We start from the raw sequence: 24,118 nt of genomic DNA, 5'->3' as shown, positions 1-24,118 counted from the left end.
CCTAACCTCTCCCACCCGCCAGTGAGGAGCCGGTACTGACTCGGGTTTACTCTGTGTAAGAGGAGCAGCGAGGCTCTGGGCCAGCACCCAGGACCTTGGCAGAGCCGCCCCCTCGGTCCAGGTCAGCGTGGCTCTTCTCACAGAGGAGCAGCACCCCTCCCACTGTTCAGAAGTCACACCTCCCTTTGCGGGGCAGGAGCCAGGTGGTTCTTTTGAGCCACCTGGGGTGTTTTAATTATTATTTTCTTGACACACAGCATGCCCACATGCTTAGTTCCCGGACTAGGGATTGAACCGGAACCCCTTGCATTGGGAATGCGGAGTCCTAACCACTGGACTGCCAAGGAAGTCCCCTCCAGGGGTGCTTTTAACACTGCAAGCTGTCAGATCCCACTGAACCCAGAAAATTTCCCAGGAAGGGTCTGAGGAACCATGTCTAAACTCCTCCCTGCCCCAACCCCTATTCTCTTCCTGTGGACCTTTTCATCCATTTCCCCCCCAGGGCTGGTGCCTCCAAGCCCCTTTCCAGGGAACCTGGGCCCTGAGCAGCAGCCTGAGAGGTCCTGCCGCTGGGATCATCCCTGAAGCCTTTCCCTGACCCTCCCAGACCTACACTTTTTGTCTCTCCCCACCGGGGACCAGCTCACTCCAGGCCTTCAGGGCTGGGGAAAAATACAGCCCTGCTGGTGGTCTCCGCCCAGAGGTCTCCAGAACTACCAGCTGTGTTTCTTCTTTGCCTCCACCTCCCATAATCAGTTCCTGTCAACTTTGTTGCCTTAAAGACTCTTGCCCTTTCAAGGCCATCTTCCCAGCTTTGGGGCTCTTCTAGCTGTAAACCCTTCCTCTTGCTGCATCAAACCAGAGATGAGAGGCAGGATGGGGGACTCAGTCTGGGGGCCAGGGTTCACCTGACACAGGACCCCCGGCCCAGACCCTAACCAGACCTGGCCCTGTGGGGGCAGGACAATGCTTAGTTGCTCTTCATGCCCTAACCCTGGACCTGGGGCCTCACCCTGCCCCCGCTGTGGGGGTGCAGTTTGGCTGCCTAGCTCTTCTGACAGCCTAAGACTGCACCCAGATTACCTGGCCCATTCCTTCATGGCTCCTGGATTGGGGGCATCTGGGCCCCTTCAGAGTCTAGTTGTCTTCTTTCAGATGCACAGATTCATCAGAACCAAATGCCCTCCTCAGTGTAAACAGAGCAGGGTGAGGCCATCACTTGCTGCATCAGGTCCTGGGATGCCAGGAAGGTGGAGACAGCCCAGCCCTGGGTTCTACGGGGCAGCTTCCAGCAGCAGCCAAGCCTAGCCCAGCCCGCCCCAGGCTGCCCTCCAGGAAACAGGCACCAAGCTCTGTGCTTGTTCAATGTTAGTGCTGATGCTTCAAGGAACCCCAGATGCCAGGGCTCCACACTTAATTCCAGAAAGTCACTTTCTGATGGATTTCCTCCAGATTCTGTCATCTCCGGTCTGACCACGCTCTCCCAGCATCTCTAGGGGCGCCTGAGCAGCCCCCTGCTTCCCAGGCCTTTGTGCAAAAAAGGCTGCTTGGCTGGTGGAAGGAGAGTCCCAGGTCTCTGGGATTCATCTACTGAAGAGACGGGGGCCTCGAACCCAGCTGAGCCTGGAAAGGGGGGGACTCTGTCTGAAGTCCTTCAGAGTCCTGTCCCCACCCCCTTTAGGGCTACAACACTTGCACCCTGGCAGAAGCCCCCTTGCCCACCCCCTCGCCATTCCAGATCCCCGGTGTGTTTCTCGGGGGAGGGTGGCCTTGTGAACCGCTGTCCTCACAGTCTTGTGATGCTGGCAGCAGCTTGGAGCCAAGAAGAGAGGTCAGGGCTATTTTGAGCTGTGGCAGCCCCTCCAGTGCCCTGTCCATCTTAGACAAATGGCCCAGATGTGGGAAGAGGCCCAAGGGACACTCCTTCTGCCCCGGCCCTCCCCAAGGCCTGTGGATGTGGCCTCAGCGGTACTCAGCCGGTGGCAGTGGTAAAATAAACTTGCTTCTTTATTTTGTTCTACTGACCTCTCCAGGGCTCTTCTAAGACACAAGTTAGAAACCGACTCCTAGGTCTCCCCAGAGCTGAGCCTCCCTCTCCCTCCTTGCTTTAACAGGGGAAGGGAGCTCAGGTTCAAGAGCTGAAGAGGGAAGGAGGGCCTTAACGGGTGGCTAATGCCAGGGGAGGGGGCTGGGGAGGTGGCTGGACTCCTCGTGGGAAGCAGGCTGGGATGGCCCCACTGGGGGGCAGAGAGTGGTCGAGGGCTCACGAGTCCTGCTCCCTAAGTCTCCTGGCAGCACCAGGCCTGGCTCTTCATAAGTCATGACGACCAGGTGGGCTGAGGCCATCTCACATCCCGGAGCAAGGAGCAACTGCCCGTTCTTCAGGAGGGGTGCAGGCAGCCCCCAGCACCCAGTTGAGACCAGAGCCTGGCAGGCTCAGTGGGAGGCTGGAGGGGCTGGTCCTCCATCACCCCCTCCACTCCGGAGGGCGTGGGATGCAGACTGGCACGTGCAGAACGCAGGGAGGCTCAGCTGCGCCGTCAGGAGCCCCGGATGCAGATGTGGACAAAGAGAGTGGCCGGTGACAGTGAGGCCCCGTCCTTGGAAAGCAGGTGGATGTGGCGGTACCCTGCGGGGAGGGTAGCCGCGCGTCAGCTTCTCTGCCCACCGCCCTGCATGGCCAGGCGTGTAGGGTGCAGACCACATCCCACCCCTGGGGTGGCCTGGCTCAGGGCAGGTTCTCAGAGGAAATGGGCAGCCCCAGTAAACAGGGTCTTGGAGGCCCGGACCCCCCATCCCTTTCCACCCCCACCAACCCCCACCAACCTTGCTTCAGACTGCCAAGAGGCAGCGTGAACTGGCCCACGAAGTCATTGGGGGAGGTGACGTCATAATCCTCTACCACGAACCGGACCAACGCCAGCTCCGGAACCCGCAACTGGAACTGCAGGGTCTGCCCCCAGCGGGGGTTGAAGCCTAGGGCGCAGGCCTGGCAGTCAAGAGCCCGCAGGGCCAGCCCCGCCCAGTACCTCCCTCCGCTCTCTGCGGTCCACCCCCTACTCCCAACAGCAGGGCCCCCACCCACCATTGTTGAGCACATAGTTGGTCTCCTTGCGAGCACAGTCCCCGGGCACCCCATGGATCTCAATGCGCACCAGCGGGTCCACAATGGAATTGGGCTTCTCAGCATTCAGCTTAGGCAGCTGCTGCGCCGTCAGCACCTGTGCGGGGAGGAGGGGGCTGCAGCCTGGCCCGAGGCGCTCACACCACCCTCCCGGGCCCTCCCCAGGCCTCCGTTGTCCTTGGGCTGGTGCCACCCCCGCAGAGGGGACCCCTGGCAGGGCGTGGCCCAGGCCTCTGACCTGGATGGTGAGAGTCGTTCTGGGGGGCCCAGGACACTCAGGGTCAAAGGTTGTGTTGGGCTGCCGCAGACAGGTGGGTTTCAGGAAGTAGCCGCACTGCCCGTTGACAAGGAAGCGCCCGGCATTGAGATCCATCTCGTAACCCGGTGTCTGGAAGTTCAGGGCCACTGTGGACACAGCAGGGGCAGGGCAGGACCTCTTAGTGGCCCTCTCCTCATTGCTCAGTCTCAGGAGCTAGCTGCCTTCCCCGCAGACAGACTTTGTATGGAGAGGACTTGGTTCTCTCCAGAGAGGGTCCCCCTGCCTGGGTGGGAGTACCATCCCACCATGGCTTGGGGCATCATGGCAGCCAGGGACCCAGCCCCACTATCACCTGTACTTCATGGCTGGAACCCCTCAAGGCCAGAGAGAGGTTTCCCTAGCTTCTCCAAGGGGCACACTCCTCTCCTTTGGCGATGCTCAGTGTCCTCCAGAGCCCACTCTCGTCAGTGTGGACTTAGTGGGGACTGCCTCTGTGTGTGTATGTGGATGTGTTTATGTTAGGGGCACAAGGGAGTGGAAGTTTTTTCTGTTCTCAGCCGTGTCCAACTCTTCGCGACCCTATGAATGGCCGCCTTCCAGGTTCCTCTGTCCGTGGGATCCTCCAGGCAAGAAGACTGGAGTGAGTTGCCATTACCTTTTCCGGGGGGATCTTCCCGACCCAAGGATGGAACCTGCGTCTCTTATGTCTCTGCATTGGCAGGCGGCTCCTTTACCACTACGCCACCTGGGAAGCCCTTTTAATTTCTACCTTCATCAAAAAATTGAGATTTTACACTGGCAAGAACCAACAACCCTGATTTGTGTTTCCCTACCTACCCTGTTGACAAGTCTTTTAGTAATTGTTATGACTGAGACTCACGTTTCCGACTTCTGGAAAGCTGTGCAGCCCCATCACCCCTGGGGCCTCCGTGGCTCCCAGGGGCCACCCCTACAAAGTGGCCCCCTGCCCACCCCCTCTCCTGCTGTCCCCACTCACCCAGCTGACAGCCTGAGTTCCACATCTCCTGGGGGCTGTAGTTGGCCGAGTTCATCCGCAGCCCCAGAGGGTAGACGCGGGTCAGGTGACGGGCATTGTGCCTGACAAAGCTGTTCCCTGGGGGAGAGGTGGGGTGGGACTGTGGTGGCCGCTGGGGTATCACTCGCTCACTGGGTGCCAGAGCCTGTCACCCACCTTCCCCGCCCCCCGCCACCTCCAGAGACCAGCTGGGAACAGGCAGAACTCCCATGGCCAGCTCCTGCTGCCCCCTTTCCTCATTCTCCCTGATGAGAGGGCGGGGGGTCCTCATGAGGAGGCTGCTGAAGTCCAGAGAGGCACAGGGACCCCCCCTCCCGCAGCCTGGCACTGCATTCCACGCAGAGTCCCCACATTCCCAACTCCCTGGGTGGAGCGCCTGGCCCCAGGCTGCAATCTTGAATTGCTCATTCCACAAACACTACTCCAGCCCCACCTCCGGGTTCCAGGAACCCTTCCGTGTATGTCACACTTCCAGGCCTTGGGACAACCTGCTTCTCCTGTCTGGAAGTCCCCTCCCCCTCTTCATCTGGCTGCTTGCTGCAGGACTCGCACAGCCTCTGTCAGACCCGGTGGATCACCCCACACCACAATTATCCATCTGTGTCTTGTCCCAGCCTAGGCTGTGAGCCCGTGAAGGCAGACAGCAGTCTCCCTGGCCCCAGTGCCCTCTTCCTGCATGTACACCTGGCCCGGTGCCGGGCACTCATTCCCTAAGCCCCTCTCTTCACTGCCCCCAAAGCCCTTTCACTCTCCTTTCCAGATCAATGTCAGCATCTCCCACCCACCCGGAGTCTCCAGGGACCGGGAGTGCCGGTCCCCACCTCCCTCCTGCCTCAGATGCCCCGTGTCCTGGCTCCCACCTGCCTCTCGGATGAGCTTCTTGGCCTTGCGCTCGCTGAGGGAGCTGACCTGGCAGGGCTGGGGCGGGACAGGGGCAGGGCGCAGGGTCCGCAGGCGGGTGGCGCAGCAGTACACGGCCAGGGCGGACAGCTCCGGGGAGATCTGCTTGGCCTGGGAGACAAGCCTCAGCGGGGGTCTGCCCCCCTCTCCACTGGCTCCAGCCCCCTGGTCCTCCCACCTTCCTTCTCTCGGCCACCTGTCCCCGAGCTCCACAGTGTGTGCCCAGCCCGGGCTGGCCCACCCAGTCGGGCCCACTCACCCGCCGCCTCTGCTCTATGGCCCCCACTTCCTCCTCTTCATCTTCCTCTTCATCCTCCTCCTCCCGGTCTGACAGGATTCGACCGTCCTCACTCCGAGTGGCTGGCAGCTTCTTCCCCTTCACCAGGACCCGGCCTTTCAGCCTCTGTAGATCCAACATGGGAGAATGAAGCTCTCCTGCCCCTGTATCATTCTATGTGTCGGTCTATCATTCAGACACCACTGTGTGAGGGGCTGGCTTGGGGTGGTGAGCAGGGAAACAGACACACATGAGTGATGTTTCTAACAGGAAAAAACCTATGAGGGAAACAGCCTACAGGACAATCCACAGGGGACTGGCTAATGAGGTGCCTCCAAGCCTCAGAATAGTGCAAGGCAGCCAATAAGATGAATGAGGCAGCTCAGGGTTGAAAGAGAAAGCGTTCTCTTCAAAAACGATCTCACATGGAAGAAGCGCGTGTAGAACATGTGTTCACATGATCTTCTTTGTCTACCACTTGAAAGAGAAGATCACTATGCACAGGTATATAGGTATATAGATGCAAGGAAAATTCTGGAAGAATATACAAGACACCGTTGAAGGTGATCACTTCTTCAGAAATAGGACAAGGGGAGCAGGAGTGGAGGAAAATCCATTTTTCATTGTGTATGCTCTATTTTTGCTTTTACCATATGTATGTTTTTTTCATAATAATAAAGTCAAATCACACACAAAGGTGAACCCAGATTCCCCGCATAATTTGGGATTGGGAGTAGGAGGAGATTTCTCCAAGAACCCCAAAAGGATAAATGTCCTGAAGAGGCAGATAAAATGCTCTGGGGTTTGGGAAAGAGGAAGATGGACCACTTTTGGCCAGAGCACTGAGGAAGTTGCTAGACTCTAAGCAGGTGGCGCTTGGCCAGCACGGGTGGCTGGGACAGGAGCTCCAGGTGGAGAAGACAGTGTCAAACAAGGGAACAGCCAAGCCCGCGGGGACTCTCTGGGCAGGAGGCAGGGTGGGGAGGTCAGGCCAGGTCATGGAGGGCCTTGCATGCCAGAGGCAAGGGTGGGAGGCGTCTAGTCAAAATGGAAGGTAGAGAAGTGACAAGACCACAGGGTGGCAGATGTCAGATGAACAGTGAAGCAGGAGAAGGTTAAGGTAGAGAGGACTTTCCTGTCAGTCCAAGACTTCCACTGCAGCGGGCGTGGGTTTGATCCCTGGTCTGGGAACTAAGAACCCATATGCCACAAAAGGCGACCAAAAAAAGAAACAGAAGGTTAAGACAGAGGAGAGGGGTCCTGAACAAAGGTGGATGGTTGACCTTGGAGCCAGACTCTCCCCCCACCCAGGCTGGGGGTCTGAGAGCCTTACCTCTGGGGATGGCAGCTCCTCCGGATCCTGGGAGTCCAGCATCTGTGTAACCAGCATGTCCCCCAGGATGGTGTGCAGGTGGCGTGCCATGACAGCCTGCTGCTCCAGCCCGCAGTGGTTCTCAAGGGACAGGATGACGGGGTACGGGGACAGCTGTGAGGGGGAGGGGCAGCAGCTCAGAGACACTTGCCCCCTCCCCGCCAGGACCCCTGCTACACCCAGCCCCCCACCCCCTTCAGGACAGGCAGGCAGATGTCTGGAGAACCCACTCTGGGGGAGACTGAGAGGGTGGATGTGGGACACACTGGGGTCAGTGTGTCCATGGAGGGGCAGAGGTCAGATCTGGAGCCCCGGGAAAGGGGGTGGACTGTCTGGGGAGCTGAGAGTGGCTGCAGGAATGTTTTTTTTAATAAATGCTCTTTATATGTTAATGACACTGACCACGCTGTTTAGGTTGCACACTTTTCGTCCCAGCCAATTATTTGCTGATGGAAAGATTCCTATAGCTTGACACATGTGGCAATTTTATGCAGGTGCAACGCTGAGCTTCTCTTTTATGATTTCCTCTTTGTGAGTCATGATTAAAATGTCCTTCCCTAGCCACATGGTTATCTTCTGGAAATTTTATGATTTTCATGCAATTACTAAACGTAAGGGTGGGAGAAGGGAGCCTCTCGTCCAGCTTTGTTCCACCCCGTTGGCCAGCTGTCCCAGCAGCACTTGGCAAAAGTGAGTCTCTGGGCAGGGGTTTCTTTTGTTTTTTGTCTTGGCCACACTGCACAGCACTGTGGGATCTTAGTTCCCCAGCCAGGAATTGAACTCATGCCCCCTGAAGTGGAAGCGTGGAGTCCTAACCACTGGACCGCCAGGGAAGTCCCAGGGGGTTCTTTCAGAAGGACCGAGATCAGCTGGGGCCGCCGGGAAGGTTCTGGGGCTGAGTGTGGGGGTCCCGGGGCTCACCGTGAAGGCGTGCTCTCGCACTGCCTGGATCACGTCTCGGAAGAGGATCTTGGAGGTGAGGGTGTGGCCGTGATAGATGACCGGCTCACCTCCGGGCCCCTCCCAGCAGTCCAGCTCCACACAGCGGCATCCCTGGGCAAAGGCCCTGTGGACAGACGAATGGACAAAGTACCTTGTGGGTGGCACAGAGCAGAGCAATGGACAGGCCTCCAGGTAGGCCCCAGGAAGCCCACGGTGGGAGTTGAGCCCCTGATCACCCCCAACTGGCTCCCAAACCTGTTCACCCCCACCATCCCCCCACTGTGGTACCTGACGTAGGCCTCGGTGCTGCTGGGTCCCCCGATCTGAGAGTCGGTCAGATAGGTGTTGTGGGAGGAGGAGATGAAGTAGTGGGCGAGGGGCTGGTCCATGTCCTGGAACACGTGTGTGTGGGCCGGGTCCAGGGCAGCCCCCTCAGGGGACAACAGGTACATCATGAAGCCATCCAGTGTCATCAGCTCATGCTGCTTGGCTTCAGAAAACAGGCAGAAGAGAGCATCAGGCCACGCAGGGACCCCTGTGTCTGGCCCCAAAAATATCAAAGCTCACTCAACTTAGTAATAATGAGCACTTGTCTACTGACTGAGACTCTACATAAGTTATGCCTTTCTTTTTTGGCCACGCCACACAGCTTCTCTTCTGGGAGCTCAGTTTCCTGAACAGGGATTGAACCCAGGCCACAGCAGTGAAACCCCAGAATCTTAACCACTAGAACACCAGGGGACTCCTGAGTTACGCCATTTAATTTCAACCCAACCCTGTGAGGAAGGTACATTACTATGCCAGTTCACAGAGATGGCAGCTGAGTCTCAAAGAGGTGAGGTGAGCTGCCCAAGATGGCGCGCACAGTCAGGAACAGCAGAGCCCACTTAGCTGGGAAGCCAGACCTGTCAGACGCCAAGCCCCGGGCTGCATTGGCCCCAACCCCATCTGTCAGACCCTTTTTCACCTGTCTCGTTGAGCTCATAGGTGTGGATGAGCTGCTGGGCGTGGGCCAGCGTGGCCTCGCACTCGCCCTGGTCCTCCAGGAACTCCAGCAGCTCAGGGGCGCTCAGCACGCGGTCCTCTCCCGAGTACCGATGGAAGATCTCCTCCAGCTCAGGGCGTTTCAGCAGCCGCCGCAGAAACTCCTCGATCTCAGGCCCCTCCAGCCGCTCATTTTTGGAGCGGTCACACTCCTAGAGGGCAGGAGGGAGAGGCTCAGAGGAGGACGACACCCTGGGAGAGCCGGGTGCTCTCACTCCCATGCTCTGTACACACCCCTGTCATCCACCACAGCTGGGACGGCAGGTGACGTCTCCCATTTCACAGGTGGAAAAACTGAGAGCTGGCGAGGCCGCGGGTCTCACTCAGCCTCACGCAGCTGTTAAATCACAGGGCTGGGGTTCTAAAGAAGGTCTCTTGGGTTCAGGGCTTATTCCTCTGCCTACCCCAAGAATCAAGATGGGGGAGGAAAAACTGTGAGCTTCAGGCAGGGCTGAGTGTATGCCGGAACCCCTGCTCTGGTGTGTATGTGGTACTGTTCTCACACGTTCACACCCAGGGTCAACGAGTAACACACAACTGAGAATGCATGTGGCACAGTCCATGTGGCGCTGTCTGTCCAGGAGTACAGGTGCTGTGGCCCTCCTATCCTTCAGGGTCATACAGTCCACGCGCTCCAACTAGGCCATGGATGCAGAGCCCAGCCCTGTTGCCCCTCCCACATGTAGGGTATACACAGTCACGTGTGGAGGTGCCACATGTGCCACAGTGGAGGGGGTGTGCTCCCGTGTGTGCCCATGAGCCCAGGGTCCTCGCTACCTGGGCTCTGCCTGAGGGTGAGGAAGGAGCTCTGGGCCCACACTCCCAACCTGGCTCACTGGCTTCCCTGGATGAAAGCCTAGAGCAAGGCCCAGAGGCGGCCTTTCTGCAGAAAGAGGCCACTCTCCCCAAAAGCCTGAGGTGGGGGTGGGGCGGGGGAAGGGAACTGAGGACTCCCATGGCCGGGGGAGGCAGGGGTCGGAGTGGTGGCAGGTGCCCACCTTGAAGAGGCGGTAGGCGTACATGTCGTTCATGTCCACATTGACCATGCGGAGCAGGTTCTTGATTTCCTTGAAGCTCATCTTACTGTCCTGGTTGGAGTCTGCCCGGTGCAGATAGGCGTGGATCCAGGTGTGGGTGCTCAGGAAATATCCGCAAGAGACACAATTGACAGATAGGCAATCTCCCCCAGCTACACACACACTCACCCTCTCCCGCCCTGGGGGCTCCCAGTTTGGGAACTGGGTGCTCCCCTTAGCCTGTGAACTGCCTGAGCACTGTAGGGGCGCATCGTTTGTGGGACCTGGGCTCCCCAGAGGACGCCTGGCTGCCACCCTCAGTTCTGAAGACAAGGGCTCGGTCTCAAACCTAAGGGCCCCTAAGAGTGGAGCCACGCCTCCCCTGGGGCTGGGAGTCCTCCCTGCATGGGGCTGGCCCCCCCGCATGCCCGCCCGCCCCACTCCCCGGGAGGATATTGGTCAAGGCGCTCGCGTTGGCTCATGGCATCGAGGCGTGCACGCAGCTTGGCCAGACCACGCACCCAGCGCTGCGCCTCCTCGGCGGTGGGTGCCACCAGGTCCAAATTCTTGCGGCGCCCCTTGAAGGCAATGGTGAGGCAGCGTGCTGGCTCGAAGGCGCCCCCGAAGCGCCGTAGGCCCTCGGACTGGTGGCCCTCGCGGATGGCCTCGATGTGCTGGACGAAGACTGAGGAGAGGAACGAGCCACGCGCGGCCGGGTCTGGGCGACGAAGCCAGGCCGCTACTGTCCCCAGCCCACCACTGTCCCCCAGCCCGCCCACGGCCTCCCAGGTCCCGCTCACAGATGTGCTGCGAAGGCGCACGCGGGATGCGCCGCTGGAACCACACGCTCAGGCCGTCCTCTTGCAACCGGTACAGCCGCTCCTTCTGCCACGTCCACGAGCGGATCTTGCAGAGACGGGAGCCCCGCAGCATGGCCCGCACGTCCTCATCCTCCGACAGGCCTGCGGGGACAGGAGGCCATGGGCACCCTGGCCGTCGGCCCCACCCTCATGTTCTCCCTCAACCCCCTCCCCAGCAGGGAGAAGCATCCTCCGGCCACAAGTCTGGGCGGACGCCCCCAGGCGGCTCTTCGTCTCCAGGTTACAGGTCAGGAAACTGGCTTTGGCTCTAGGCTTTTTGGCCCCAAGGCCTATGCTTGGTGTGTCCCACTCAGGGCTCCTTCCTGCCAAGCAGCCTCCCCTGGAGGCCTCAGAACAGAGCTACTGCTCAAGACACTGCCTGGGGCTCCAGCCTGTTAAAGGTCACCCTTTCTGCCACTGCCCTCCAGGCGTCAAGCCTAGAATCTGCCATCAAGAGCCTTTTCCCTTGAGACAAAACTCTGACCTTCAAGAGGGTTGTTGTTGTTCGGTTGCTCAATCATGTCGGACTCTTTGCGACCCCATGGACTGCAGCACATCCCACGCTTCCTTATCCTTCACCATCCTGGAATTTGCTCAGACTCATTCCATCCAACCATCATCAAGAGGGTAGTCTCACTATCCAACCTAAATCTTTCTTATTGCAACCCAAGCTCCTCATCTCTGCTTTCTCAAGGACAAGGAGGTCACTCTGGATCCAGGGTCTCAGACCAACCAGGCCAGGCCCAGCCCTGCTTTGGCCAGCCTGAGGCTGACCTCCAGATGCCCTGGTGAGGCCCAGAAGAAAGCATGATCTCCTGGGACACTGGGTATCCCCCTTGCCCAGACACTGTCACAACCCCAAGGGCCCTCCGGTCACAGCATCCCTCTTCCTTAATACAACAAAATGCTTATAAGGCACCTACTACATGCCAGACCCCACTCATGTATTAACACACGGGAAAACAAGTGCAGAGATGCTTCAGAAACTTGCCAGAATTCCATGGCTGGGGAGTGAGGGAAACAGGCTTTAAACCCTGGAGGTCAGGCTCCAGCATCTTCACCCTTGGCCAGCACACTGACCCCTCTGCTCCTTCTTTTATCCTCTTTGCCCCTCCCTGCAACCACCCTGGGCCTGGGGACCTAGGACAGAGTGAGATTTGGGGAGTCAAATCCCAGCTCTGTCACTTCTGTCACTTACACGGCCATGGTGGCACTACCCTGTGACTGCTCTAAGCCTCCAGTTCTCCATTCATAAAGTTGCGACCACAATAGTAGCTGCTGCAAAATCCAGAATTCAGTCAAGCTGCTGCCTGCTCCATGGGGCCACACCCTTTGCTTGGATGTGTCTCAGCAGGGGTCAAAAACAAAAGTTTATAAGCCAGGGGACAATAGAATGAGTGGGAACCAGTCGAACTGCAGGGTCCACGCCCTTTGGAAAGGACGGGGCCAGCCAGGGGTGGATGTGGGCCCAGAGATTCCAGAGAACTGGAATCTGAATTTGTATGTGATGCCTCCAAATTTTTCAGTGTTGGCAATTAAATCAAGTTGAAATAAAAATCCCCAAACATAAAAATAAAAATCCCACCGTGTGTGCCAAAGGAAACAGGACAGTGGGCCTCTCTTCCTCCCTTTATTTTAACAAGCTCCCAGCACTGGGCTTGGCTTTAGGCTTTGTGCCCCATCCCTCAAGGACCCTGCTTGCCTGACTGTAAACCCTGACCTGAGGAATCAAGTCTAAATCCCTGCAACTGCCTCTCCCTCTCTCTGGGAGCCTTTGAAGGATCCTTCTCCATCTCTTTTTCATATCAGAGTCCTTCAAGGACCAGCTCAGATACCACCTCCTCCAGGAAGCCTTCTCTGATTTATCCTCAAATGGGAGTTCCCCTTCCCTGACCACCAACGACACTTTTTACTTTAATTAAATCACCCCACCTAAACTGTAATTTCAATGGATTTTTAATAAACTGAAACACTGGGATGTCCTCACCCCAGGGCTTGTCCCAGAGCCAGGCTTGCAGTCAGTGTTTTCTGAAAGGGGAGGCAGATGGAGAGACAGCTGGGGGACTAAGTGCATTCTAGTCCCAGCCCTGAGCCATCTGTCCCGATTTCTGGGCAGCAGCCTTGTGGGTCAGGGTTTCTCAACCCTGGCTGTGCGTCAGAATCACCTGGAGAGGTTGCGAAACTCATGACGCAGAGATTCTTGTTCAACAGGTACAGGTTGGGGATTGGGTATCCGTATATTGGGTATCTGTCCTACCCTGTGGGACTTTCCTCATGATCCAGTGGTTAAGAATCTGTCTGCCAATGCAGGGGACATAAGTTCGAGCCCTGGTCTGGGAAGATTCCACATGTTGCGGGGCAACTAAGTCCGCACGCTCAACTACTGAGCCCATGTGCTGCAACTACTGAAGCCCCTGCACCCTAGAGCCCCTGCTCTGCAACAAGAGAAGCCACCGCAATGAGAAGCCCACTAACTGCAATGAAGAGTAGCCCTTACTTGCGGCAACTGTCCACACACAGCAACAAAGACCCAGTGCAGCCGGAAAAAATATACATATACCTTGTGACTTTGAGAGAGACTGTGATCGAGAATCATGGACTCAGAGGCAGGAGGAGAAACCTGCCGTCCTTGGGAGGTTACTGAACTTCCCTGGTGGTCCAATGGTTAAGAATCTGCCTTGCAATGCAGGGGGCTCGGGTTCAATCCCTGGTCAGGGAACTAAGATCCCACACGCTGTGGAGCCCATGCACTCTGGAGCAGCTAAGTGCAACTTCAAAGCCCTTGTGCCGCAACTAGAGAGTCTGTGTGTGGCCAAGAGAGATCAGTATGATGCAACAACATTCCCCCATGCCACCACTAAGACCTGATGCAGCTGAATAAATATATAAAAAATAAATAAATAAAAGAGACTATGGTCCCTCTTGGGGCCAATCTGTGACCCTAACAGCTCCAAGGGGTCTCCCTTTAAAATAAAGGGAGGAAGAGAGGCCCATTGTCCTCGGGACTGTGGCCTTCTGGAAGGGTCAATGCCCACTCAGTGCCACCTAGCTAGGAAGGGGAGGTGGAACCCTCCTGCTTCCAGACAAAGAGCTAGAACATGGCGTGTGCCAGGCCAAGAGACTCACCAGACCCTCAGCCCCCTATCCTCACATCTGGGCAACCTCTGCATTCTCTCTTCCTGAGGGTGGGGGGCAGGGCAGTCAGGGGGCCCTGCAGTGCCACCGGGGCTGAGCCCACCCCTCCTTAACCTCCTCAGCTGTGGGAAAGGGGACTTCTCATTTCCATGACAACTAAGCTCTGTAGCTGGAGCCACCTCCCCTGACCCGGCCAGCCCTGTGATGCCAAGCCCAGAGTTGGGGGGCGGGGAGGAAGGGGGCTGGTGAATGACTAAGGCCGGAAATGGAGGTGAGTCACCATCACCGAGGGCCTGTTTTGTCCAGAGTTTTCTGCAAACAGGACATGGAGAAAGGCAGCCTGAGCTCCTGACCGGTCCCTCAATGGGACAGATTCCCACGTTGAGGGGGGCCCTGCTCCTGGCCCTCACCCCAGCTCCCAAAGAGCCTGTTGCAGGAAGGGGTGACATTCCATTCTGCCCACCCTACCAGTAAGGGCCCCCAGATCACACTGCCCCTTGGACCACACTGTCCTCCGACCACACTGCCAGTGGAAAGGCTTCACAGAATGAGGGTGAAGTGCCAGGCTGGGCCAGGTGTGGAGCACCTGGATGGGTGTCTCTATTTCTCCATTGCTTGAGCTTCTGAACCCTGGGATATGAGAGGTATGGGGTGTCAGGCAAGGGGGCAGAGGTAAAGGGGTGAGGTCAGGAGGAGGGTCCAAGCTCTGGGCAGTGATGCTGGGAGGGGCCTGGCCCTCTGCCTAGCCTCCCAGTAAACATTTTTCAGTCCTGCCAGACCCAAACCCACAGATGTTCCCTCATTCCTACTCACTTGGAGCAGGTTCACAAGGAGCCTACCTCCTGTGGTTTCCGTGGGTTCTCTATCTATCCATTTCTGGAGTGGGGCTGGGCCAGCACCATGGCCACCTCGACAGAGCAGCTTGGGGAACAATCATGAAATAACAGTAGCAAAAATGAGGACAATCAGCAGCCAAAAGGTGGAAACAACCCAAGTGTCTATCAGCAGATAAATGGATAAGCGAAATGTGGTCTATCCATTCGGTGGGATATTATTCAGCCGTATAAAGAGTGAAGTCTGAGCTCTGCAACGTACGACATGGATGAACTTTGACAACATTATGCTAAGTGAAATAAGCCAGAGACCCAGAAGGACAAACATACGATCCCATTTACATGAGGTACCTCGAACAGTTAAATTCATAGAAACATTTTCTATCACTTATACCTCAATTAAAAAAATTCAGAGACAGAAAGGAAATCAGAGGTTACCAGGGATTGTTGAAAGGGATAAACAGGGAACTATGGTCTAATGGTTACAGAGCTTCTGTTTAGGGTGATGGGAAAGTTTTGGAAACAGCACAGAATTGTCAATGTAATTAATGCCACTCAGTTATCTGCTTCAAAATGGTTTACATGGCCAATTTTATGTTATATACATTTTAGAACAATTTTTAGAAATGAAGGGACTTCCCTGGTGGTCCAGTGGTTAGAATTCCGTGCTCCCAATGCAGGGGCATGAGTTTGATCCCTGGTGGGGAACCTAAGATCTCACATGCCACATGGCACAGCCAAAAATAATGGTAATAATAATGTAATATGCCAGGAGGCTTCCCAGTTGGCTCAGTGTGTAAAGAATCCACCTACAATGCAGGAGATGCAGGTTCAGTCCCTGGGTAGAGAAGATCCCCTGGAGGAGGGCATGGAAACCCACTCAAGTTTTCTTGTTTGGAGAACCCCATGGATAGAGGAGTCTGGTGGGCTACAGTCCACAGAGTCACAAAGATTTGGACATGACTGAAGCGACTGAGCACGCATGCCAGAAACCACCATACACTTTAAATGGCTGAATTAATTCTCAATAAAGCTGTTATATAGGCAGTCAATGAATTTGTTCAGGGTTGCAGGGTCGGTAAGTGGTGGAGCTGGAGTGTGTTGAGAATTGGGGAGGGAGCTCACCCAAAGGGCTCTATGGGGCTGAACCCTAACCCACCTGGGGCCCATCCACAGGGAGCTTGCAATAAATGATAAAGAAGAAGGAAACTGAGGCAGCGCCTGGGAAGGAAGATGGGTAATTCACTCCATCCCTGCTCCTCAGTCTCATGGCCTCCAGCTGGTTCTGTCTCCTGCTCAGCCCACTGTCACCGGCTCGGGCCCAGACACCTTCCCTGAGCTGAAGGCTCACCCCCGTCCCCAGAGAGGGACCGGAAGGCGGTGGGAAACGGGCAGCCCCACAGTTTCCCAGCGACCACCTTCAGCCTGGGCAGTTCAGGCTGTGTATGGTCAGGGGGCCAGAAGGGTTCTGTGGCCAAGGCTAGGGTTGGGGCAGGAATCTGCCTCAGTGACAGAGTTGGAAGAGGCTGTGGGAGGCCAAGTTCATCTCTGGCTCTTAAATCCCACCCTTCTGGACTTCCCTGGTGGCTCAGTGGAAAAGAATCTGCCTGCCAATGTAGGAGACACAGGTTCAATCCCTGATCTGGGAAGATCCCACACGCAGCGGAGCAACTAAGCCCCTGTGCCACAAAACTACTGAGCCTGTGCTCTCGAGCCCAGGAGCTGCAACTGCTGAGCCCACAGACCCTAGAGCCCATGCTCCACGAGAGATGCCACCGGAATGAGAAGCCTGCGCACCGCAACTAGAAAGCAGCCCCCTCTCGTCACATCTAGAGAAAGCCCTCGCACAGCAACGAAGACCCAGAGCAGCCAAAAACAAATACATTTTTTTTTCTTTTTTAAAAACAAATACATTTTGTTTACTGTTAAAAACAAATCCCACCCTTCTCATAGATGGGCCACTGATGGTCACAGAGGACGAGCCATGTATTCTGAACAGTGTGGTGGCCCAAGGCGGGGCGGATGTAAGGACTGTGTAGGGGGCAGGGGTGGGAGGTGCTGCGTGGTCACGGGGTGTGTATGCAGAGGCCAGGGTGTGTAAGGACTGAAGGTGTGTGTAGGGTGGTGTATGCATATAGCGTATGTGCATCTGTGTGTGTGTGGGGGGGGGGGTTGGTGGGTGGGAGGAAGGTGATTCACTTGGGATGGAAACTAGGCAGTGTGTGTGTGTGTGTGTGTGCTTGCGTACCACTATACACTCAGGAAGGGCACACAGGACTCCAGCAGGAATGTGAGACATGCAGGCAAGAGCGACAGACAGCCGTCAGCTTCATGCCAACAGGGGCAGGGAGGAGAGAGCTTTTCCTGGTGACTGAGGCCATGAGGCTCTGGGAGGGGACAGGCAACAGTGAGGGGTCTCAAACACTTTCCCACCCGAATCCCCTAGGCAGCAGGCAGCCCCACATCTCGGGTACCAAGAGAGTCCCCCTCACCCAGGCAGGCAGCCACATCCAAGGCTAGAACTCAGTGGAGCTCAGCGCCAGAATCCATAACATTCCCTGAAACATCAACAAAGTCAGGGAAGGCTGGCGGTGTTCCCCTGCTCCAAGCAGCATCTCCTTTCTCAGCAGGGCCAGACCAGGGGTGAAGGCTGTTTGGGGGCTGAGATGGTAGAGAGGGTCGCCCCAGAGCTGGGGAAGGAGAAGAGGTGAGGGGGCCACAGTGCAGGAAAGAGCCAGTCCCTCGGCCCTGCCTGGCACACCCCAGCCCTCCCCACCACCCAGGCCAGGCATCTGCCTGGACCAGGGGCTTCTCGGAAGACCCCCCACCAGCTGCCAACATCTCCCCTGGGAGCCCCACTCACCCTGCAGGACATGTTCTGGGCAGGCTGTGGGGAGAGCATGCTTGCCCTGTGGCATTTGGTGGTGTGTGCAGACTGGGGAGGGAAGCGAGCAACTTCTGCCCACTCAGCGCTCTGCTCCGGGGGATTAGGGGTGGGGGTGGAGCAACTGGGGCTCTGGGATGGTAGGGCTGCCAGGCAAAACTCGGTATGCCCAGTTAAATGGGGATTTCAGATAACAACAAATAATAATTTAGTATCAGTATGTCCCAAATTATGTGTGGTTTATCTGAAAAGTGCATTTAACTGGGCATTCTGTATTTTGGGGGGCAGCCCTATGAGGACACCCCCTGGAGGTTGGCAGAGCCAATATGGGGGAGGGGTGTAGCAGGTCCCTCCCCACGAGGCTTAAATCACTCATCCATTCATTGTGTTAGGAGCTTGGACTCTGGGCCAGACTTCCTAGGTTCGAATCCTCAAATCCTCTCTTAGCTATAAATACTTCCCAGCTTTGAATCCTGGGCCAAGTTACTGAACCTCTCTAAATCTCAGATTCCTCACTTGAAAAATGAGGTTAGGGATTTCCCCAGTGGTCCAGGGGCTAAGACTTTGTGCTTCCAATGCAGGGGGTGCAGGTTCGATCCCTGATCAGGGAACCAGACCCCACATGGCACAACTAAGAGGTCTCATGGCACAACTAAAGATCCCGCATGCCTCAACTAAGACCTGATGCAAATAAATACACATTTTAAAATGAAGCTAATGGTTCCACCTACTTCATACGGTTGTGACATTAAATGAGCTAGTATGTGAAAAGCACTAGCACAGTGTTACAAAGGGGTTAATTGACAAAGGTGTTAATTGCATGTATATGTATGTTAGTCACTCAGCTGTGTCTGATTCTTTGTGACCCCATGGACTGTAGCCCACCAGGCTCCTCTGCCCATGGAATTCTCCAGGCAAGAATTCCCTGAATTCCTTCTCCAGGGGATCTTCCCAACTCAGGGATCAAACCTGGGTCTCCTGCATTGCAAATAGATTGTTTATCATCTGAGCCACCAAAGGAGCCCAGGCAATAAAGAGCCATCATTCAATGATGGCTTTGGCAGCAGACAGACGCTGCTGCCTCTTAGCCGTATGGCCTTGGGTGGGTGACTTCTCCCCCTCCACCTCGAGCCTCTCATCTGTCACATGGGGACATCTCAGCACCTTCCCTGGGGACGGAGAGGATTAAACAGGATCAGGGCTGCTGGGTGCTCAGCATCGCGCTGTTCTCCCAGCTCTTTTTTGGCTCAACTCTTCCCTGGCTTCCCAGGTACAGGTCCGGGCAGCAGCCCAGCCCAGGGGCAGGGGGCTGGAGCAGGCTGGACACCCGTGCTCCACAAATGACTCCCACTCATTATAGGAGCTACCTCCCTCCCCATTCATCTTAGTTCTCCCCAATATGGCCTCTCCAAGCCCTTTCTTTTCCTTGAGCCCCTCTGAGCCTTTGACTCTGAGCCACTCCCTGCCCTGGCCTCTTGACCCCATTTGAAAGAGAATCTGTTTCACTGGACTAAGGGGTGGGGCTTCCCTGGTGGCTCAGTTGATAAAGAATCTACTGCAGTCAAGAGACTGCCTACGATGCAGGAGACCCAGATTTGATCCCTGGGTCATGAAGATCCCCTGGAGAAGAAAATGGCAAACCACTCCAATATTCCTGCCCGGGAAATTCCACGGACAGAGGCGCCTGATGGGCTACAGTCCATGGTGTCACAAGAGTCGGACACGACTGAGCGACTCAACCACCACCAAGGGGTGTGGTGAAGGCGGTGACCAGGCCGGGCCCTGAGGATCATTCTGGGAGAGGCAGCAGCCACAGGGGTCGCATCAAAAGCTATGTGGGTGGTAGACATAGGCCTTGGCCTTGTGGGCCTGAGCAGCTGGGCCCCAGGACACCTGGGTTTCACCTCCACCCTGTTCCTGGACTCAGCGAGGCCTGGGAAAGGGGCATTCCCCATGGAGCTGACATTCCTCTCTTCGAAGGCAGTCACTCAACAGGATGGTGCAGCAGTCAAAGGGAGGGAGGGTGCCCAGGTGACATCCTGACACCCGCATAGTTCCCAACAGCGTCACTGTCACAGGGAGCCCGCAACTCCCATGCAGCCTTACTCAGCCACAGGGCACTGAGTCTTGGGCTCAGCACTAATTACTTGTCTACAAGTGTTTCCTAGACTGTCCTCTCCCCCAGGGCTAAGTATTCTCCATCTCTGAAGCCCCAGCTCTGGCACAACACCCTGGCACCCAGATGTGAAGTCACTCAGTCGTGTCCAACTCTTTGCAACCTCATGGACTATAGCCTGCCAGGCTCCTCCATCCATGGGATTTTCCAGGTCAGAATACTGGAGAGGGTTGCCATTTCTGTCTCCAGGGGATCTTCCCAACCCAGGGATTGAACCTGGGTCTCCCGCCTTGCAAGCAGACTCCTTATCTGAGCCATGGGGCTTGGCAAATGTGTGCGGAATGAGGAGACAGGCAGGTGGGCAGGATCGTCACCTCGACCCTCCCATGGCAAACGTAACCCATGAGGGCAGCTGACTCCCAGGGCTGCTTCTCTGGCCTAACACCAGCCCTTAGCTGTCTCCGCAGCACCTCAGCTTCCCATGGGCATTGTCCTCTCCACCACTGCCCTGTAAACCAGAGGATGACACCACCACCCATGACAGACATCTCCCAGATCTCGCCGACAGCAGAGTCCAGCTCAGTCCCCTCCCTGTAGTCCTGGAATCCGTTCTGGTTCCACAGCTCACATCTGAGCCCCCCGACACTTGGCCCAACTGACCCCTCAGCCTCCCTCCAGGAGGACTCCCAGTTTTACCCCTGTGTTCATCCAACCCACGCTTACCCTACACAGTTCCTGCTCTCCTCTTGTCTAAGACCTTTCCTGAGCTCCTGACACCCTCCAGAGAAAGAGAGGCCTCGAGGATCCAGCCTCCCCCTGTCTCTCCTCTTTGGCCTCACTCCAGTCTCCCTCCAGCTCCGGGGTGCAGTCAGGGCTCCCCAGCTTCTTGCTCTTTCCTTCAGAGCCTTGTTTCTTGGTTTCGTTGTCTGACACCCTTACCGGTGCTTCAGCTCTCTGAGGGCCAGGGCTGTATCTGTCTTGTTTGTTCCTGAATCCCTAGGGCAGAGCATACTATAGGCACTCAATAAATGTTGGTTGAACGCATGTGTGATTGATGAAGTGTAGGGCAGAGAGCATGTCTCCTGTGTTTATAAGGAGAGCGCCAGTCACAGTGATCAGAACACAGCGCTCAACAAATTCAGGTCAAATGAAAGGAGGCAGAAATAAAAACGAAAACAATGGAGGACAGAGAAAGTAACACCAGAAGGACTGCCCTGGTGGTCCAGTGGTTAAGACTCCACACTATCAATGCAGGGGGCATGGGTTCAACTCCTGGTCTGGGAACGGAACTAGATCTTACATGTCCTGCGGCTGTAAGTGAAGCTAAGACTGGCAAGCATTTTACCCCAAGATTCACACAGGTCTTCAGGCAACCCTGTCCTTCTATTCCCTCAGTCCCACCTCTAGTCTCTCCATCATTAACTATTCTACTGACCACAGTTCTCCTACACCACTTCAGTTTTACAGTACTTCACAGTGTATAAAATACTCTCACAGGGACGTACCTGGTGGTCCAGTGGTAAGACTCAGTAAGACTCTGGCCCCAATGCAGGGGCCAGGGTTTGATCTCTGATCAGAGAACTAGAAACCACGCGTCACAACTAAAGATTTCACGTGCCACAACTAAAGAGCCTGCATGCCACAAACCAAGGCTTGGTGCAGCCAAATACATAACCAGATAAACAAAAATAAATACTAAAAAATTACTTTCACACACACACCTCCTTATTCAAGCCCTCAACCCCTACTCACTCCCACTTTGCCCAGATTCTGAGAGGGTGCCAGGGGCAGTGTGGGGGTACATGCCAACCTTTGCCCTCTACTAGCTCTATGGTCATGGGCAAATTCCTTACTTTCTCTTCCTCATCTGTGAAATGAGGATTATACCACCTACCTCTCAGGAAGGTGAAGAAGACTGACGGGCACCACATCCCTAACCACCCAGTGCTGGCCTGCATCTGGGAGATGCTTGATAAACCACAATTGCATTCTGTTCCCCCATGACTTCCCTCAAATCTAAGAAGGCAACTCTGGCTTTCTGACCCGAAGGTCAGTGTTCTCACCAGTTAGACCAGTCCTACCAGTGCTGTGCGGCTGCTCTGATCCCAGTGGGGACTGTAGGGTTGGAAGGTCGGCATGAGATGCCAGCCTCTTCTACAACTCTCATGTCCTAAAGGGCCCAAGAATCCAGGATGCCCTGAGCGCTCGAAGACCCTAGAAGGCACAGGGTGTCCGGGAGCGGGTGACGGGCATCCTAAGCCTGTCTCTCCCTTTCTACTCTCCCAACCTTCTCGGACCCGAGTCCGCAGCCCTCGTCCAAACTCCCACTCCATACTCCCAGAAGTCGTCCTGGGAGCCTCGCTCAGACCCCGGGACCTTGGGTGACCCCAGGTGTGACACTCCACCCAGCCCCCCGCTGGAACGGCGCTGGCCTTCTATCCCTCGCCAAACTCCCCACATCCCTACTGGGAAGCCCACGAACGGCCGGGACCCCCCGATCTTCCCAAGATTTGCCCCCGGGGCGCGTCCGCGCCCACCCCGAGCCACCCCGGCCGCTCACTGACCCATCTTCTTCAGCGCCCGCAGCCCAGGCCTCTTGGTGCTGCCGTCCTGGGATGCGGGCGGTGACGGGAGCCCTACGGGCGTTACGACCTGGGCCGGGACCAGGGGCTCCTCGGGCTGCCGCTGGCGGCTCCTCCAGCGACTGCACAGCATGGTTGAGGGGCCGGGGCCGGGCCCGGGGTCAGCGCGCGCGGTGCGGAGCGGAGAAACTTAGCGGCGCCGGGAGCGAGTCGGGAGGAGGAGGTGTCGGGAGGAGGGGGAAAGGGAGGGACGAGGGTCAGGGAAGGAGGGACCTGGAGCAAGAGGGAGGGACCGAGGACGGCGCGGGGGCGGGGCGAGGCGGCGGTGAGGGGGGCGGTGACCCTCGGCGGGGAGCTGGACACTGGCGCGCAAGTGGGGAGGCGGCCTGGCCCGCGACCCCGAGTCTCCGCGTTCGCCCTCTGCTCCTGAGTCCTCCCGGTTCTCCGAGCGGTCCTGGGATCCCGGCCCTATACGGAGCCCCCATGGTGCAGGGGAAGGCTTCGGAGGGGGCGAGGGCTGCCATCTCGCGAAGACACCCTCTCCTTTCCCCTGACCTGGGCTCAGTGCGGACTCAGGACCCCTTTCACCTCCTCCTCCCCGTCCTGCCCAAGGTCTCAGAAGGGAGCCAGACAGGGGATCGGGTCCGCGGGCCGGCTAGTCCTGGGCCTAGGAGCTGAGCGAGGAGGCAGGGAAGCCCGAACCAGAGGGTTAAGGGGGGCGGAAACTGACTGAAGGCAGGTAAGGAGGAAGGCTCGGGCTATGACGTCATAGGATTAACTCTCTCCGCGCCCGGCCAGTTGCCGCCCCCAAAGGGGTAGGAGACTCGAAGCAGACTGGTCTGGAGAGGATGGGTCCCCGGCAGAACCTGGGAATGGACTCTTGGATCGGTTGACATCCCTCCACCGGGCGTTTGATCGTCCCGAGACAGCCACCGCACGTCGCGTGGATGTTCTTGACATCAACGTGTGGGTGAGCGTCGAGTACGGGTTCTGGTGGCCGTGTCATGCGTGCACTTACTACATAAGAAACTACCAGCGTGTTTGTGCACAAGGGGTGTGATGTGATCTGCCTCTTCTGCAGCAAGTACCCAGGGTCGGGGGCGGAGAGCTGGGTGCACACCGCCACTCGGCGGCGGCCGGAAACATGGCATCCAAAAGATAAAGCTTAGTTTCTCTGGACTTAGATTTGCCACCTACTTGCTTTATTCCATTTGCAGGTAGCCCTGACCTGGAGATTCCGTCCGCACTGGCTTGCGTCTCCAAGAATATCCTCTCTGGATATTCCTTCTGAATATCTAGTCTTCTCCTCTGTACTTTGGATCTTGCAATTCCTTCCTCCAGGAATGACCTTCCTCGTTCTTCTCCTGGCTTACTGTCAAGGCTTCCAAAACTCTGCTCCAATGTCCTATCTGCAGAACTCTTGATCTCAAGACCTGATTCCCGTTTTATCCCCAGAATCTGGTAAGTGAAGGGCTGAATAAAGTGGCTCGAACCTGCTGGGCCTGGGTTCAGCTGACTACGCGGTTTCCACCAGGGGGCGCAAGAGACAGCGTAATTTCACGACGTCCACCAGGGGGCGCTTCCTCCTGCCTCTGGCCGTCCACGGTTGGGGAGCCAACTCGCGGATTCGCCCCGCCTGATCTGGAGAGGCACCACTAAACTATTTGCATAATCTTGAAAGGGCCGCGCTGAGTGGTTGTGGTATAGAAGAAATTTGAAACGGGCTCTCTGATTGGCG

General features: G+C 56.6%; 1 protein-coding gene across 11 annotated transcripts; it reads right to left on the bottom strand.

Annotated features, from left to right (window-relative positions):
- Window positions 1–1,989: 1,989 nt before the first annotated feature.
- On the bottom strand, window positions 1,990–23,344 carry PLCD3 (phospholipase C delta 3). 11 transcript variants are annotated; one of them, XM_081577073.1, is made up of 16 exons: window positions 17,662–17,730; window positions 17,291–17,356; window positions 10,771–10,932; window positions 10,427–10,655; window positions 9,953–10,082; window positions 8,878–9,106; window positions 8,199–8,400; window positions 7,890–8,034; window positions 6,930–7,082; window positions 5,579–5,722; window positions 5,280–5,430; window positions 4,381–4,497; window positions 3,363–3,529; window positions 3,086–3,221; window positions 2,823–2,976; window positions 1,990–2,629 (listed from the first exon to the last, which is right to left on the bottom strand). In XM_081577073.1, exons 3-16 carry the CDS (start codon window positions 10,901–10,903, stop codon window positions 2,437–2,439), a joined length of 2,283 nt encoding a protein of 760 aa, XP_081433199.1. In that variant the 5' UTR covers window positions 10,904–10,932; window positions 17,291–17,356; window positions 17,662–17,730; the 3' UTR covers window positions 1,990–2,436. The 11 variants fall into 11 exon arrangements, with proteins under 11 accessions (XP_081433199.1, XP_081433204.1, XP_081433202.1 ...); XM_081577078.1 differs by having other exon boundaries at window positions 2,827–2,976; XM_081577076.1 differs by lacking the exon at window positions 17,291–17,356 and adding an exon at window positions 11,315–11,413 and having other exon boundaries at window positions 2,827–2,976; window positions 17,662–17,714.
- Between the last annotated feature and the right edge of the window lie 774 nt (window positions 23,345–24,118).

This window comes from Giraffa tippelskirchi, chromosome 3 (assembly GCF_054371585.1).
Source record: "Giraffa tippelskirchi isolate mGirTip1 chromosome 3, T2T-mGirTip1v1.2.pri, whole genome shotgun sequence".
NCBI classification, from domain to species: Eukaryota; Metazoa; Chordata; class Mammalia; order Artiodactyla; family Giraffidae; genus Giraffa; species Giraffa tippelskirchi.
The sequence above is the reverse complement of the archived record's forward strand: the minus strand, read 5'-3'. Positions and strand labels throughout refer to the sequence as shown.

What these genes read in the sequence shown, in the direction of transcription:
- PLCD3 (XM_081577067.1), bottom strand. Translation starts at nt 22,513, where the DNA reads ATGCTGTGCAGTCGCTGGAGGAGCCGCCAGCGGCAGCCCGAGGAGCCC. An exon ending in GCGGGCGCTGAAGAAGATGG is followed by an intron (nt 10,933 to 22,362) that starts GTCAGTGAGCGG and finishes CTGTCCCCGCAG; the next exon opens with GCCTGTCGGAGGATGAGGAC. An exon ending in GGCAGTCTGAAGCAAGGTTG is followed by an intron (nt 2,630 to 2,822) that starts GTGGGGGTTGGT and finishes CCCTCCCCGCAG; the next exon opens with GGTACCGCCACATCCACCTG.